The sequence below is a fragment of the Sus scrofa genome, chromosome 7 (assembly GCF_000003025.6).
Source record: "Sus scrofa isolate TJ Tabasco breed Duroc chromosome 7, Sscrofa11.1, whole genome shotgun sequence".
NCBI classification, from domain to species: Eukaryota; Metazoa; Chordata; class Mammalia; order Artiodactyla; family Suidae; genus Sus; species Sus scrofa.
The window spans coordinates 26,589,171-26,605,326 of NC_010449.5; the positions used below are offsets into that span (position 1 = coordinate 26,589,171).

The 16,156-nt window shown below is 39.0% G+C and overlaps 1 protein-coding gene across 36 annotated transcripts in view; it reads right to left on the reverse strand.

Annotated features, from left to right (window-relative positions):
* The window catches only part of MLIP (muscular LMNA interacting protein), a 239,016-nt gene that overhangs the window by 26,369 nt on the left and 196,491 nt on the right, over nt 1–16,156 (reverse strand). For 30 of the 36 annotated variants that reach the window (XM_021098546.1, XM_021098542.1, XM_021098545.1 and 27 more), the window contains one exon: nt 10,228–10,431. The exons of the other annotated variants lie outside the window; for them this stretch is intronic. In XM_021098546.1, coding sequence (XP_020954205.1) covers nt 10,228–10,431 — 204 coding nt within the window. The remainder of the gene's footprint in view (nt 1–10,227; nt 10,432–16,156) is intronic. 36 annotated transcript variants of the gene reach the window in all.

Here is a 16,156-nt window from a genome sequence, read left to right on the forward strand (position 1 = left end):
AGCAAAAGGGGAAAATTTTGCTATCAAAGAGGAAGCACCGATTTTTCAATGGGGTAAAAACCTTAAGATCACTCAGTTCAGTGGAAGTTCTGAGTTTAGAAGTTTCAAATGAGTTCCATTAATCTGCGTTTTTCTAAAATCTCCAGGTAATTCTGATGTAATCAGTCCAGTTTATACCTTAGAGTAAGAGTTTGGAACTAAACCCAATATCCTACTATTACAGATGAGAAAGAAGAAACCGACAGAAAAAGAGTGAAGCTAAATTACACAATAGCATTTATATAAATTAAATTATAAACACACAAAATAATAATACAACTTTTGAATGAAAATATACTAACCAAAGAAAGAAAGAAAAAACCTTCAGTATAGTTGCTTATAGGAAGAAGGAAAAAAAAGTGAAAAATCAGAATGAAGGGAATACATATGTGATAAATTTGTAATCACTAATGGAATTAACAGATCACAATTAAAGGAAAAGGACATTTTTTTTAATTTTTTTTTTTTTTTAGGGTCACACCCGTGGCATATGGAGGTTCCCGGGCTAGGGGTCGAATGCGAACTGTAGCTGCCAGCGTACACCACAGCTCACAGCAACTGCACCAGATCCACTGAGCAAGGCCAGGGATCAAACCTGCATCTTCAGGGATGCTAGTCAGGTTCATTAACCACTGAGCCAAGACATGAACTCTGGAAAAAGGCAATTTTAGATGAGAGTTATATCCCACTAGTTATAGCAATGTATTCTTTCTTTATTTCAGCTCCAAAGTTCTACAAATAATAGTGGGCTGGAGAATATATAAAACTATAAACTGGGTACTTAAGGTAGAATGTGAAAGTTTTACTTGCATGTATCAGTTCATCCTGGTAACAGTGCTATGATGGAGATTCTATTTTTATTGTTATTTTATAGGTAAGGAAACTAAAGCAAGTGTTTGAATTACTTTTCCAAATATAGGCATAAAACAATTTATTCAACAAAACGGTTAGCAACTGATATCTTATTATAAACAGGGTCAACAGACAAACTTTAAGCTGTGTTTCACTATATAATACCCATTGATCAAATCAAGACATTTCTGATAATGAGAAGTCTCAGTAAAAATAATTGAAATCATATTTTAAAGGTATTTACCTTTATTGACTAAAATGGTTTGTTACATTAACAGACTTATAAAATATTTCTTTTCAAGATTTTTTTTTTTTATGGTGCACCTGCAACATATGGAAGTTCCCAGGCTAGGGGTCAAATCAGACCTGCAGCTGCAGGCCTATGCCACAACGACAGCATCGCTGGATCCGAGCCTCAGCTGCGACCTACACCACAGCTCACAGCAACATGGAATCCTTAACTCACAGAGCAAGGTCTGGGATTGAACCTGTATCATCATGGATCCTAGTCAGGTTCATTATTGCTGAGCCACAACAGGAACTCCCTAAGATTTTTTTTTTTTTTGCTTTTTAGGGCCACACCCTTCACATATGGAAGTTTCCAGACTAGGAGTCAAATCAGAGCTACAATTGCTGGGCTACACCACAGCCACAGCAATGCCAGATCCAAGCCGGATCTGTGACCTACACCACAGCTCACAGCAACGTGGGATCCCTGACGCACTGAGCGATGTCAGGGATCGAACCTGAGTCCTCATGATACTAGTTGGATTTGTTTCTGCTCCATGACAACAGGAACTTCAAGAAAATTTTTTAAAAAATAAAATTCATTCAAGGAGTTCCTGCTACGGCAAAGTGGGTCAAGAATCCAACTGCAGCAGCTTGGGTCCCTTCAGAGGCAAGGGGTCAATCCCTGGAGCAGGGTGTTAAGGGATCTGTCATTGCCATAGCTGTGGCATAGGTTGCAGCTGTGGCTCAGATTCAATCCCTGGCCCAGGATTGCCCACAAAATTTTTTTTTAAAATTTAAATTTAAAAAATTAATTAAACAATTAAATAATAAAATTATTTCAAAAAATAGAAAAACATACCGGTATACCATTAAAAAAAAAAAAGTCTGGGAAATACCAAGACACATGGTCATCCTACACAGGAGTATATGGTTTCCTCTCTCTGGGAGAGACCTCAAAGTCTTGCCCTGATGTCTTGCATGGGGAGTAGGAGTGGGAGCGGGAGTGGTCAGGGCTGGGAAGGGTTCTGGCAGGACAAATAATGGTGGGAGATGAATAACTAACTCTCTCCTACTCTGAAGGGAAAACTAGAGTGGAAGGAATTTTTCAAAAGGCTACGCCAGAGATAGGCACTGAAATATTCAAGTTGAAAGTGCCAGAGGGGAGCTGGAACCAGCTCTTGCATAGAGAATACACTAGAGAATTTAATGGCAGGGGAACCCATGGGAGACCATGTATGTAAGAAAACCAGCCATACTTATTCCTCCACGGACAGAAGTGGTAGGAATGGAGTAGGATAGTTACACAGGTAGTTGTAGAGGTCTCAGTAAGGGGCCATAAGATAGAGAGGGAAACCTGGGGAACTTTGAGAGATCACTCTAAGTTAATAATTGCTCAAGGAGTCATCAGAACGAGGCAGGCTTGCTTGACGAGGGGAGGCACAAGAATTGCCTCAGGTCATTGGGTGGGGGATGGAGTGAGGCCTGCATTCAGGTTCAGACCAAGGGCGAGAGTTTAAGGACCACCCTTCTGCTGATTTGAATAAGCACCACGACAGTCCTAGTTTGACCTTATAGCATCAAATGCTCTCTTACCAGATGCCAGGGAGGAGCTACTACTGGAAGAAAGAGGAAGAGGCTGTCTTTTGCCACTCCCCACCCCCTTGGATTATAAAGCTGTAGCCCACCTAATCCTCGGGGCTGTCTTCCTTGCCTGCCCACTTGCATCTCTAATAAATATATAAATCTACATATTGCCTAACACTTTGTCTCGCCCTGAATTCTTTCTGCACTGAGGGTCAGATGACCTGAACTTCTGTAAGTCCAGACACCGGGTGAGTGACTCTCATTTAAAAACTGTGGGTTCAAGTCCCAATCTGGGTTCAGGCTGGGTTCGAGTCCCAGCACACGGATTCACGTCCCAATCTGGGTTCTGGCTAGATTCAGGCCATTAGTGCTGTCAGTTTCAGAAGCAGACCAGAAAGAAAATGGTAAGTGGTCACAAACTCGGCTCAAGGATTTTTATAAAACTCAAGGTGAAATAAAATGGTACCGTCACAAACTCAGTCCCCTAAATAACATGATTTTTAGAAACGAAAGCGATCATCAGAATGGCTGTGAATTTTCTCCTGGGGCTTCCAAGCTGTCTGTCTATAAAGATCTTAGTCTTCCTTGTAAAACCTCTACAGCTTTCACGGTAAATAGAGTGGAAATAGTTTCCTTCCAGAGTAGGAAACACCAGTCTCTCTTGCCAGCAGATCAGCAAAGCCATCTGACAGTGAAGGCTTATTTCTGTCTCCTTCCCGTTCTAATCATCATCATCGGCTGGCATGTTTTCTTGTTTGCTGCTGGTGCAAAACGGCACAGCAAAGACTCAACAGAAACAGGGATCAGAAATAACATCCTGTCTATGTCGCTTATGGTTGTGCTAAATAAAAGGTCGAAAATATAGTTGGAATAAGAGAAGAAGGAACAATGAACAAAGCTGAGTGCTTCAGCTGGAATGTGAAAGTGGGCCAGAAGAGTTGGAATTTGGGGGTGACTTAAAAAGACAGGAGTATCAGAGATTGTGAGACAGGAAGACAGAATAAATGAGGCAGAGGCAAGAGAAAAGCATAGACTTTGGTTTAGGAGTGCAATCAACTTTCCAACGATACGCATTATACGCAAATAGGTTTTCTCACCTGAGGGCCAAGAAAGCAGCTGAGACTCCAAGGTGATATATGAATGGGGCCTGGGAGGAGAAGTCTTTCTAAACGAACTGAATTCTCAAAAATAGAAGGGGGACAGCACTAGACCTTAACCTCAACCTATAATGTAGTGCCTGGTCTTTAGGAGCTTGGAGGATAAACGTTTTTTAAATGTATCATGAGATGGAGGAAAAATTAGCAAAATGACTCTGGAGCAGACACAGTTTTAAGATAGTAACCCCACACACCCCTAGATTCCTTCACACCCTTTATTGTTTCAGCAGTTATGGGTAGCCCAAAGCATAATACATCAAAAATAGCAGAAAATTCTCTTGAGTTTTGATAGCCAACATTTTGGTGGGCAGGATCGTGGACTTCGCATTTAGATCAGAAACATGAAATCTGTGGATATGTATTTTATAAATCAAGAGCTTACCTATGTCATCACAGGCCTTGACATTTCCATACCAGCCTCTCACCTGCAGAATGCCTGTCTCTGCTGCTCTTTGCCTGAGGACTCTTTTGGGGTGTGGGGGGTGCTGGGGTGGGGGGGAACTGGGGGCAGGGAGTAATGCTCCCCTCCCCCAAATGCAGCCCTCACAGAAGGGCCAGCAGGGATCCTTCCCCAACCTCAGACTGCCTGAGTTGTCTACGCTGCATTGGCTCCCAGAATTCCTCAGGAAACTCAAGCTCTGGTTTGAGCTGGGAACTTGCTGGATGGGAATTTGCTGGATGAAACCTCCTTTATTACACCCTTGTCTCAGTCTCCACTCCCTTAACTGGTGTTTCCTGGAAACACCTCCCAGATTAACTACTCATTTATGAATACACTTCTCAGGGAAACCCAAACCAAGATGCAATGGATCCTCATTATTCGCAGTAGTTCTGTCTCACAAAGTCACTGCAAACATGGAATTAGCAAATCCTGAACCATTGGCCTGAGATGAGATAAGGATTGGGTTCCTGAGAGCCACTAATTACACTTGCATCAACCTATCAAACATAACCTAGTTTCATGTGTGTTTCTGTCTAAAGTCTTCTGATTTAATATATAGTATTGATTCATGAACACAGAACTCACAGCCAATAGCACTATATCATGCCCAAGGAAGCTTACCTGACTTGCACATTTTCTCCAGAAGACACAACAACATGGCCTTCTTGCATTTAGAACACAAGGCAGTACTTCAGTGTTATGCTTAGGGGCCATTTAAAATAGTAAAACCATTGACAAAAAGCACAATTGTTCAAAACTTGTGGTACCAGAGTTCCCGTCATGGCTCAGCAATTAATGAACCTGACTAGCATCCATGAGAATGCCGGTTCAATCCCTGGCCTCGCTCAGTGGGTTAAGGATCCAGCATTGCTGTGAGCTGTGATGTAGGTCTCAGAGGCAGCTCAGATCATGCATTGCTATGGTTGTGGTGTAGGCCAGTGGCTACAGCTCTGATTTGATCCCTAGTATGTGAACCTCCATATACTGCAGGTATGGCCCTGAAGAGACAAAAAGACCAAAAAACAAAAAAAAAAGTGGTACCACATAGTCCACAAATAGGCTGTTACTTATAACATTATAACTAGAAAACGTGAGCTATGAAAAAAGAAAAAAGCAAAACAGGCCAATCATGTTTTCCACTGTCCATCACATATCCGCAAATGACCACAAAAGTGCAACAACTATTGATGTAGGATTACAAATAAATTTTAGTGAGTAGGTAAATTCTCAAATACGGACTCTTGTGGAGTTCCTGGTGGCAAAGGGGGCAGGAACAGAAGAGTAGAAAAGAATATGAAGAACCTGTAAGCTGATGGTTCTGATATAGCCTGAGTTTATCTGCTCCCAGCAGGTAGGTAACAGTGTTTTCCCATGAATGCTAATTGGCAGCTGACTACAGCCAATTAGGCCTTGCCATGCAGGTGAAGAAAGAAGGATACTATGATGTATTATAGGATTGATGGTCATGTACCAGACAGGACTGAGGACTCCCCAGTGGATTCTAGTGTCCACATATAGCAGAGGAAGATCAGATCCTGCCTCCATGTAAGCTTATATGTGAAGGTGCTCCATAAGCTCACTAGAAATTGGATGCGGCCCTCAAAATAAGGAGATCCTCAATTGAATGAAATTGTACTGAATGTACGCCTAGATTCATAAATTGACTCAGATTTAGTTTCTGTTAAAACAGAAATAATCTGAAATAGTCAAGTATCTTGTGCTCCTAGTGAATAAACTGGGTCATTTTAGGATTTGTCCATCATGAACGCTTAATTATTGCTATATTTATAATGGGAAAAATACCATATTAAACATGTCATGCCCTAGATGGACACGAAATAGACACTAAAATAATCACAACAAATAAAGACATGATAATCTTTAATATGCATGAGCTACCTTTGCACAAGCAAGGGTTACAGAAATTGAAAGGAGAAAAATATTACTTTGGGTGTTGATGCATGGGGAAATTTCACAGAGGAGGTGGGAGCATTTGACAGAGGTCATAAAGTATGAGCATGGTTTGCATAAGTAAGGTGAAAAGCAGGAAGGTATTTTATATGGAGAGGATGCATGAGCAAGTTGAACAGTAAGAAATTCCCAAGGCATGCCTGGAGGGAAATAAGTAGATAAGTTTAAGTAAATTGGAATAATGATGAAGAATAATAAGAGGTAATGACATGACAGGCATAACAAAAGAAGAATCCATTCAACTTGGTGAATGACTAGCTATGAGGACAAGGCAGGAAAAGCATAACAGATGAATCAAATTTCATGTCTGGGGTCTCAGCATCATGGGATTAATGACGGAAGCAGGAAAGCCAGAACAGAAATAGCTTGAGGTGACATGAATAAGTCTGAGGTGGCAGCATGATGTCCTAGGAGAACTGACAAGCAAGCAGTTGAAGGCATAAAAGTGGATCTCAGAGCAGAAGCAGAATTGGAAATGTGGATGTGAGGATTATCAGTACAACTAAGATCATCCCAGAAGCCTGTGAGGGGATGAATATCTGAAGGGAGGCAATTAGAAGACATAGAAGAAGAAGCAGTGTCTGCCAAAAAACAAAAAAGGAACACTCAGGGAGCAGGGATGTGTATATTATCCCACGAGAAGAGCGAGGATAGAGATTCAAGAATGATCAACTGTGTCATTTGTTATAAGGGATAAAAGTAATAGAGGATTGAAGAAATCCAGCTGAGTTTGCCGACAGGCAGTTTACCCTTGAGAGAGAAATTTTAGTAGAGTGGTTGAGGTGAAAGACAAAATGCTTTTGAAAATGAGTTAAAGAGTGAGTTTATAGAGAGGGGATGGAATAATTGCTACTGATCACTTGCAGAGAAAGTCTTGAAATTACTAGGTTTGCAGTATCATCCAGGAAAAGGCTGGGAAGTATTCATTTGAGTTTGTGTTCTGAAGTTTCCACATACCAAGAGGAGGGGTCCAATAGCAAAAGAACCAATGAAGGTGTAAGAGAGCGATGAGGATGACAATTCAGGAAGGTTATTAATAATAAGTTCTAATTCTTACATGGTTCTTGTTATGATCCAGAATTGTTCTAAGTGCTTTATGCATACTAGTAGGTCTTAAGCTCATACTTTTCTAATAAGATTGGTACTATTATTGTCCTCACATTACAGATGCAGGATTCAGAGGCTATATGACTTACCCAATATCACCATCTGAAAGGAAAAGGATCAAGAAATGAACTCAGATGGATTGACTAAAGACACCATTCGTTTATCCACTGGGCTATGTTAGTTATAAGGGTGAAGAAGGACGTGAGAGCAATGATTCCCTTCATGAGATGAGGGAAAGAGAGGAGATACTGGTTTAACCAAGATAAAGGAAAGTCCCTGAGCATCATCATCTGTGATAGGACAGCAGATGATAAGAGTTCTGTCTTGAAAGTAAGAGACGAGAGTAGGAATTAGTGTAAGAATTTAGGACAAGAGGGGAGCATACACTACAGATACAACAGAAGAATAAAACCTGTGAAACATTTTCTGTAGCCCCAGTTGATTTGGAGCAAAAAGATAATTATGTAAGGTCAAGTTCAATGTGGATCTCCATGGGAAGTGTCCCAAGTTTTTTTGTTTGTTTGTTTTTGCTTTTTTATAGGGCTGCACCTGCAACATATGGAAGTTCCCAGGCTAGGGGTTGAATTGGAGTTAGAGCTGCTGGCCTACACCACAGCCATAGCAATGCAGGATCAGAGCCACGTCCGTGAACTACACTACAGCTCACAACAATGCTGGATCCCCAACCCAGTGAGCAAGGCTAGGGATCAAACCCACATCCTCATGGATACTAGTCAGATTCATTTCCACTGCACCACAATGGGAATTCTGTGTCCAAAGGTTTGAGTTTGGAGAAGAGCCCAGCAGGTAAAGCTGTAAGGATAAAGCTGTTAGGATATTGGAGAGAAGTTAATCTAAATGACAGATTATGCTTCCCAATTCCAGACAAGAAACTATTTCAAGTTAAAAAAAAAAGTCAATAACTTAGTATGCTATTGGCCAAATATTTACAAGGTTTGTAAACATAGATATCAAATTGAGTAACTCACACATTTTAACAAGAGCAATTAAAATACAAGACTAAGTAACTGAACCTTCCTTTAAAAATGTCATCTAACTACATTTTTATTCCTGCCATCATTATTATTATTTCAGATGTGACTGTTTCTTTGGTAGGTGTCAATAAATAACAGATGCTGAAAACCAAAATCTATTGTGAAGTTTCTGTGGACTGAAAAGAGTTTTCCAGCCTCAAATGGCTTTTATATATTATTCTTCACAGCCTAACTGAGCAAAGGCTAACATATGAAGAAATCCTGACTCTATCTTTGTTGAATGTCTCCAGAAAACACCAAAATGTCAAAAGAAGAGCTATTTAACGTAATTGATAACTACAGAGTACAATTATAATCCCATCATAAATGACAATTTTTAAGAAAATGGCTATGTTATTATTAGAATTATGAACTCCAACAGCTAAATGGATTTCATAGATGTTGGCTAGTATGAAAAGAGGGAGAATTTCAAATAATATAAAAACATTTTAAAATGGCATATTCTCTCCAAAATACTTTTTTCTAGACCAAGAGTGAGAAGCAACCAAAGGTTATAAAAATATCATCCTGAACTTTGCCTAAAAACATCAGATTTGCAGAAAATGATATTTTAAAAATTTATTTCACTGTTGATCATTCAGTCATGATAAATGCTATTAAATATAAAAAGTGATTTTTTTCTCACGTAATTGCGTTCACTTTTTAGATGAGTGTTTATGTTTAGACTGAGTTTATGAAAACTTTAAAAAAATGTCTTAGGGCCCAAGGAATATTGTTCAACTACATTCTGGAATATATGACCTTGATGGATTTCTAAGTATGGAGGTGTATTTGCTTAAATATGGAGAATTTGTAAAACAAATGCGTCAAAACAAGATTTTGAATTTAAAAAAAGTTATAATTGTAGGTTGATTTTGACTAGCTAATTCTTTTAGAAAAGTCTCAAGGTCAGATCCTTTTCTAGCCAGGATGTCTTTATGATAATGCTCAGAAGTGCAAAGGATGCTTAGACATAAGCCTCATGTGCTATTGACTGTTTGCTTCTAAAAGAATCTTTATGATTACATTCCAAAGCCAACTATAAATATTTTTGCTTTTTAAAAAAATACATACATATATTTTTATCGTTATTTGTTACATATCCCATCGCTATATATCATGAGGCAGATAGATACCTTTTAAAAGAAAATGTTAATGTCATGTTATAGATACCTGTAGAAATTCGAAGTATTTCTTTGCCCACTGACTGCAATTATAAATGCCTCTTGTAATTTTAAGAACATTTTTAAGAACATTGAACTAAGACTAGAAGACAAATTAAAAATGGCATCTTGTAAGGTTTTGAAAAGTTTCTTAGGATTTCCACCTTGGGATTAGAAGGTGAAACAATGAGCAATGGAAATGACTTTTTTTTTTTTTTTTTTTTTTGCTTTTTAGGGCTGCACCTGCAGCATCTCAGGTTCCCAGGCTAGGGGTGAAATTGGAGCTACCAATTTCACCAGCAACGCAGCAACGCAGGATCTGAGCCGCATCTGCAACCTACACCACAGCTCAAGGCAATACTGGATCCTTAACCCACTGAGCAAGGCCAAGGATCAAACCAAATCCTCATGGATATTAGTCAAGTTCATAACCCACTAAGCCACAATGGGAACTCCAGGAAATGACTTTGAAAGGAAAAACAAACATTTAATATTTTCCCAAGGTTAATTATTATCTTTTTGTAAGGACATGTATCTTAACACAAATATATAATATTCTTAATATATGTAAATATTCTTCATCTATGTTTCCTCTGCTTTTAAGTAAGTTAAGCATGAAGAGGGTTCAGAGCACGGGGCGTTCTCACCTTATTAAATGCGTTGTGACTAAACAGGGTGTGAGAATTCTGTTCATCACTCAGGGAGAAGGAAGACAAGTGACCGAAGGGTCCTGGGGTAAGACAGTCAGCATGTGGGAGGGCCTGTGGATGCAGCAGGGACTTAGCGGGAGGATGGAGTCTACTCTTATATAAAGGATGGAGAGAAACAGGCTTGGGAGGGGCTGGCACATCCTGGGAAGAAGAAAGGCAGAAAGAGGATTTAGTGGGCAAAGGTCAAGCTCACTTGGAATTAAGTCTAAATATTACAGACGTTGTGTCAGAATATTTTGCTGGCAGAAAGGAAACCTCTCCTTTTACTCTGGATCTTTACAAGAATCTGCTTTCAAAATGCACCGTTTGTCTCTCCCAATAATTCCTGTCGGTGGCCCACTTCCAGCCTCCTCTACAGAACTAAAGGAGCATCCACCGTGTCTCCAGATGGGATGTTTGTTTAAGGAAGAAGAGGGCTCATCCCAAAGCAGGGAGGAGGGGATTAGAAAAGTCTTCACTGAAGAGGTGGTGACAGTGGAAATTAATTTAAAGGTGCTGTGATTTGGTCTGGAAGAAACTGAGAGAGAAAGGGGAGGGCATTGAAGAGGAGGTTTAATTCATGGTGCAGTGAGTTTCCAGGCTGGGCAAGGGATCAGGAGAGGTGAGCCAAGAAAGAATGAATGAAGGCATCCATTCTAGGCCATGTGTGACTTTGGAGAGAAACTGGAGAGCAAACAGACAAGGTCAACTGCAAAGGGGAGAAGTAATGGGGTCTTAAGTAGAGAGGATGTTTCCACTGCCTGTAAAGGGGATGCATGCAGCAGTCTTTGAAGAAATAGGAGCCACTAGATGAGGCTGTGAATTATATGAACAGAACAAGGAAACTACAAAAGTGGCAAGTAGAGCCTACAAAGAAAACTTGCAAAAAGGGCCTGTACACGTATATATCATGAAAGACTAGGACTATTTTTTTTCAGATCTTTTTAAAGTGTCTCTTATATTCCTGAAATTTTTTTGAGTAAAATAAAAAATTGACAGTGATTGCTCTACAGTAAAACCCCTTAGGGCATACACTTTATAAAATGAAACCTGTTTTGTTCACCTTTGTGACCTCAGCACCAATCACAATGCTTAATACAATAGATGCTTAATGTAGTAATGATTGAATTTTCAAAGGAATACTGTGTTTTCTATGAGGTCAAGAATGCATTCTATCATTCAATTATTTTTCTGTTCCATTAGCAACGAATGCATATATTTGGCTTTGTGTAGAATGGAAATTTAGGATAAAATATTCACGTTGCTCAAAATGACATTCAGCTAAACAGGTAAATTCATCTTTTAAAACTACATAATTAATATTTTTTTCTTATAAGCTGAATTGATTTTGCCAAAACCATGCTTTTTTGTTGTTGTTGTTGTTTTGTTTTGCTTTTTTAGGGCTACTCCTATGGCATATGGAAATTCCCAGACTAGGGGTCGAATCAGAGCTACAGCTGCTGGCTTATACCACAGGTACAGCAACTCGAGATCCAAGCCACATCTGATCCTTATGAATAAGCGTCCTTATGAATAAGCGTCTGGTTTGTTACTGCTGAGTCAGGATGGGAACTCCCAAGACCATGTATTTTTAAGCCACTGACTGGTTTTCTAAAATTTATACTGAATGCGTCTGCTGTATCAGAAGATGTCCCTGCAATGAGTTCAAATTTAACTTTAAAAATTTACTTCAAAACACACTTTTTAGATCTCTGAGAAAATTTTAAGTAGGTCTTTAGAAAATTCTAGTGCTAGGGTTATTACATTCATAGAAATAAGGGTTTCAATCCTCTGTACCTTGAAAATGTGACTAAATATGTTTTATTTTTATTAGTGTCTTGTTTGTGCCTAGTATTTATTTTATTTATCAAGCTAATACAAATATACATTCTTATTTCATACACACACACTACAAGCATACACTTATTTAAAGTTAGCATCCTTGGAGTTCCTGTCATGGCTCAGTGGAAATGAATCTGACTAGTACCCATGAGGACGCAGGTTCTATCCCTGGCCTCGCTCAGTGGGTTAAGGATCTGGCATTGCCATGAGCTGTGGTGTAGATCGCAGATGCGGCTCAGATCCCGTGTGGCTGTGGCTGTGGCATAGGCCGGCAGCTACAGCTCCGATTCATCCTCTAGCCTGGGAACCTCCATATGCCATGGGTGCAGCCCTAAGAAGACAAAAAAAAAAAAAAAAAAAAAAAAAAAAGTTAGCATCCTATATACAGTATTCTGCATCTTATTTGTTCAAGGTTTTTTTTTCCCCATTTGGCAATAATTTTGGAACATTTCTATATGAGTATATGAAAGCTATGGATTCCCTGAGACACAGCACCAAGTTATTCCACTGATTATAATCATCATTTGGTGATTCTATTTGAATTTCCAGGTATATCACCTAAAATATCACATCACCTAGCAGTCATAAATTTACATCTTCTTTGTCAATTCTTATACTTTTCACTTCTTTCTTTTGTCCAATTCCATTGGCTAATGCCTCTAACTTATTACTATTAAGTAATACTTGTGTGAATGTGCAATTTTAATGGAAGGCTAGTATATTTGCCCACTAAAGATGACTTGTAGATTAAAATGTATTTTAATTTTGTATTACTTCCTAATAACTATTCCATTATTTTATCAAAAATTATTTTAGCATTACATTTCTTAATTGGTTTGGAAGATGATTAATAGGAGTGGTGAGCACGACGACTAGCTGTGTTAGGAAAAGGCAGCATTGTTATTGGTAGTTGACAGTGCCTAGGAAAAGAGGAACTGAATGGTCTCTGGTTTATAATCTGGCTTCAGCTTTTTTCGTTCCTTGATTTTTTTTTAATGAATTTAGTTTTATTGAAGTATAGTTAACTTACAATGTTGTGTTAGTTCCAGGTGTACTGCAAAATGATTCAGTTATACATATTTTTTTTTCAGAATCTTTTTCCCTTATAGGTTGTTACAAAATATTGAGTAAGTTCCCTGTGGTAGGCTGTAGATCCTTGTTGGTTATCTACTTTATAATATGGTAATGTGTATAGGTTAATCCAAAACTCCGAATTTATTCCTCCCTCACCTTTTTCCCCCTCTGGTAACCATACATTTGTCATAATTTGTTAAAAAATGTCTGTGGGTCTGTTTCTGTTTTGTATATAAGTTCATTTGTATCACTGGAAGGTTGAAGAACTCCTTGCCCGGATGTCAGGAGACAGCCTTTTGTCATCCAGGGGAATCAGAGAGTTCCTCATAGGGAGCAATCTGGCAGGTTAAGGTCCAGCTCATCTAGAGGAAACCGTCTGGGGAGGATGCGCCGGTCCATGCTCCACACTTCTAAGCTGGCTGTGGCCACCTCCATCTCTCATGAGTCAGTCAAACCTGAACACTTCTGTCAGGTCAGATGATGTCAGCTATTCCAGGCAGCTGGGCAGGGAGGGACAGGAGGCTTTTTTCAGCCCTTGGACGGCCAAAGCTAGCAAAGAATTTTGGACAGGATCACTTGAGCACTGTCTGTGGACAGTACTGTACAAACCTGAAAGGATCCTGTGTGGGGACAGCTTCAAGGGCATGCCATGTGTGTCACTGGAGGCATATTTCCAGTCTGCCTGGTTGTCTCCTATGTGTTGTGTAAGTTGTTATTCTGTGATTTTTTTTTTTACCATCATCCTAGGAATTTTCTTTGCCTTTCTTTTGTGTTTGATCTCCTATTCCCCGTCTCCCAGATTTTTCTTCTCCATGGGTCCTCTCATATTCACTGGGCCTTAAAGGAGCTTCCTGGGAAAATGGAGTTTGGGAAGCAAATTGTTGACACTTTGCTTGTTGAAAACTTTGTTCTGCCTTTATATTTATTTTTTTGGACAGAATCTTTTAATTTTTTGGATTAAATCCAAAATTCTAAGTTGCAAAATAATTTCCTTTAGAATTTTGAAAGCAGTGCTACATTGTAGCAGCGTTACTACGCTATTACTATTTTATATACTTTTTTCAAAAACATATTTTTATGTATGATTTCTATGCTTTTCTGTCTTATAGTTATCTTTTGTCAATTCCTATAAAACCCTTTCTTTTACTTTTCTTATGCACAGAAGATTTTATTGCTCTTAAAATTTTCAAACTGAATATTTAATTGATTTATTTTTACTTTCTTATTCATTAAGCATACTTAGAGCTATACATTTTCTTCTAAGGGCTATTTTAACAATATTTGATGAGTTATAATAGATGAAAATTTCACAAATTTTTCCCAGTAGAAATTTCATTTTGAATTTCCTCTTTAATCAAATAATTTGTTGAAAAGCAAATTTTTCAATATGCAGATGGCAAGAAATTGGTTTTCTAACTTTGTTACAAATTTACAAAATTTTTTTTGTGCTTGGAGAAATTTCTCTGTATTATTTTTATCTTGGCAATTAATAAGTTTTTTATTGACATACAGTTGATTTATAATGTTATATAAAATTTAGGTGTATAATGTGGTGATTAACAATTTTTAAAGACTATACGCCATTCATAATTGTTATAAAATATTGCCTATATTTCCTGTGCTGTACAATACATCCTTAGAGCTTATTTATTTTATTCATAGTAGTTTGTACATCTTAACCACTACTTCTATCTTGTCCCATCTTGTATTAATTTTATCTTGGCAAATACTAGGTTTGGGGGGTTTTTGGCCTAATACAGGGTCAGTTTTTGTGAAGATTCCACATGTCTGCAAAAGAATAGCTTTGGTTTTGTTTCCTTGCAGGATACAGAGTCCAACGACATATGTATTAATTCAATTTACTACAGAGGATCTATCTTTACCTACCTTCCTACATAATTTATCATAAATTGAAAAATAAGCTAACGTATTTTTGTTTGTTTTTTCTAGGGCTGCACCCACAACATATGGAGGTTCCCAGGCTAGGGGTCTAATCGGAGCTGTAGCCGCCAGCCTGCACCAGAGCCACAGCAACGTGGGATCGGAGCCGCGTCTGCGACCGACACCACAGCTCGTGGCAACACCAGATCCTTAACCCACTGAGCGAGGCCAGGGATTGAACCCAAAACCTCGTGGTTCCTAGTCAGATTTGTTAACCACTGAGCCACAACGGGAACTCCATAAGTTAAAGTATCTTAATACCAATATATTTTCACTTTTTCTCATCCCATCTCTTGCTTTTGCCTATGAGTGTTGATGTCATACTTTGATATTCATATATTCTAATGATTGGTTTTTTCCCATGTAAATTTTATCCTTTGGCATATAGAGGGTCTTATTTGTCTTGTTAAAGGAAATTTTGGCCTGAATTAAACCTTTCCATTATGAAGATTACAACCTCTCCTTTCTTTGTGTTTGTAGTGCTGTAATCGAGCTAGTGCCCTGTGGGGTTCCTAGGCACTCAAGCCTTCCTGTGTCCCCCATTGCTTGTTTTTAGGGAATAAGCCTCAGCCTCCACGACCTTACCTGAGTTGCAAAGAGCAGCTGCTAATCAGGGAAGGGAGGGACACGGAGACCAGGGAGGAGCCGTGCAGCCTTGGGGCAGGGTCCTAGCTTCTCCTCAAGGAACATACATAATGTCTTTGAGCCTTTCTATAGAACTAAAACCCCCAACAAATGGAAGAACTACCTGATGAAGCAGTTTTCATTCTTGGAAGAAGGAGGACCACCAGAACCATTCCTGGGGCCACTAAACACCAGCTTTGAAAGACAATGCAAGCTTGCCTCTACCCTGATCTTTATCTTCAGCCCTATTTTTCCACTCCTCAAACTATAAAACCACCTGCTAACCCCTTCCAAGGGAGGCTCAGTCTTTAAGGCATTAATCTGCTGTGGCCCCCTTTGCCTGGCAAAGCAATAAAGCTCTCTTTTTCTCCTTTACCCAAAACTCTGTCTCTGCATTTCAACTGGG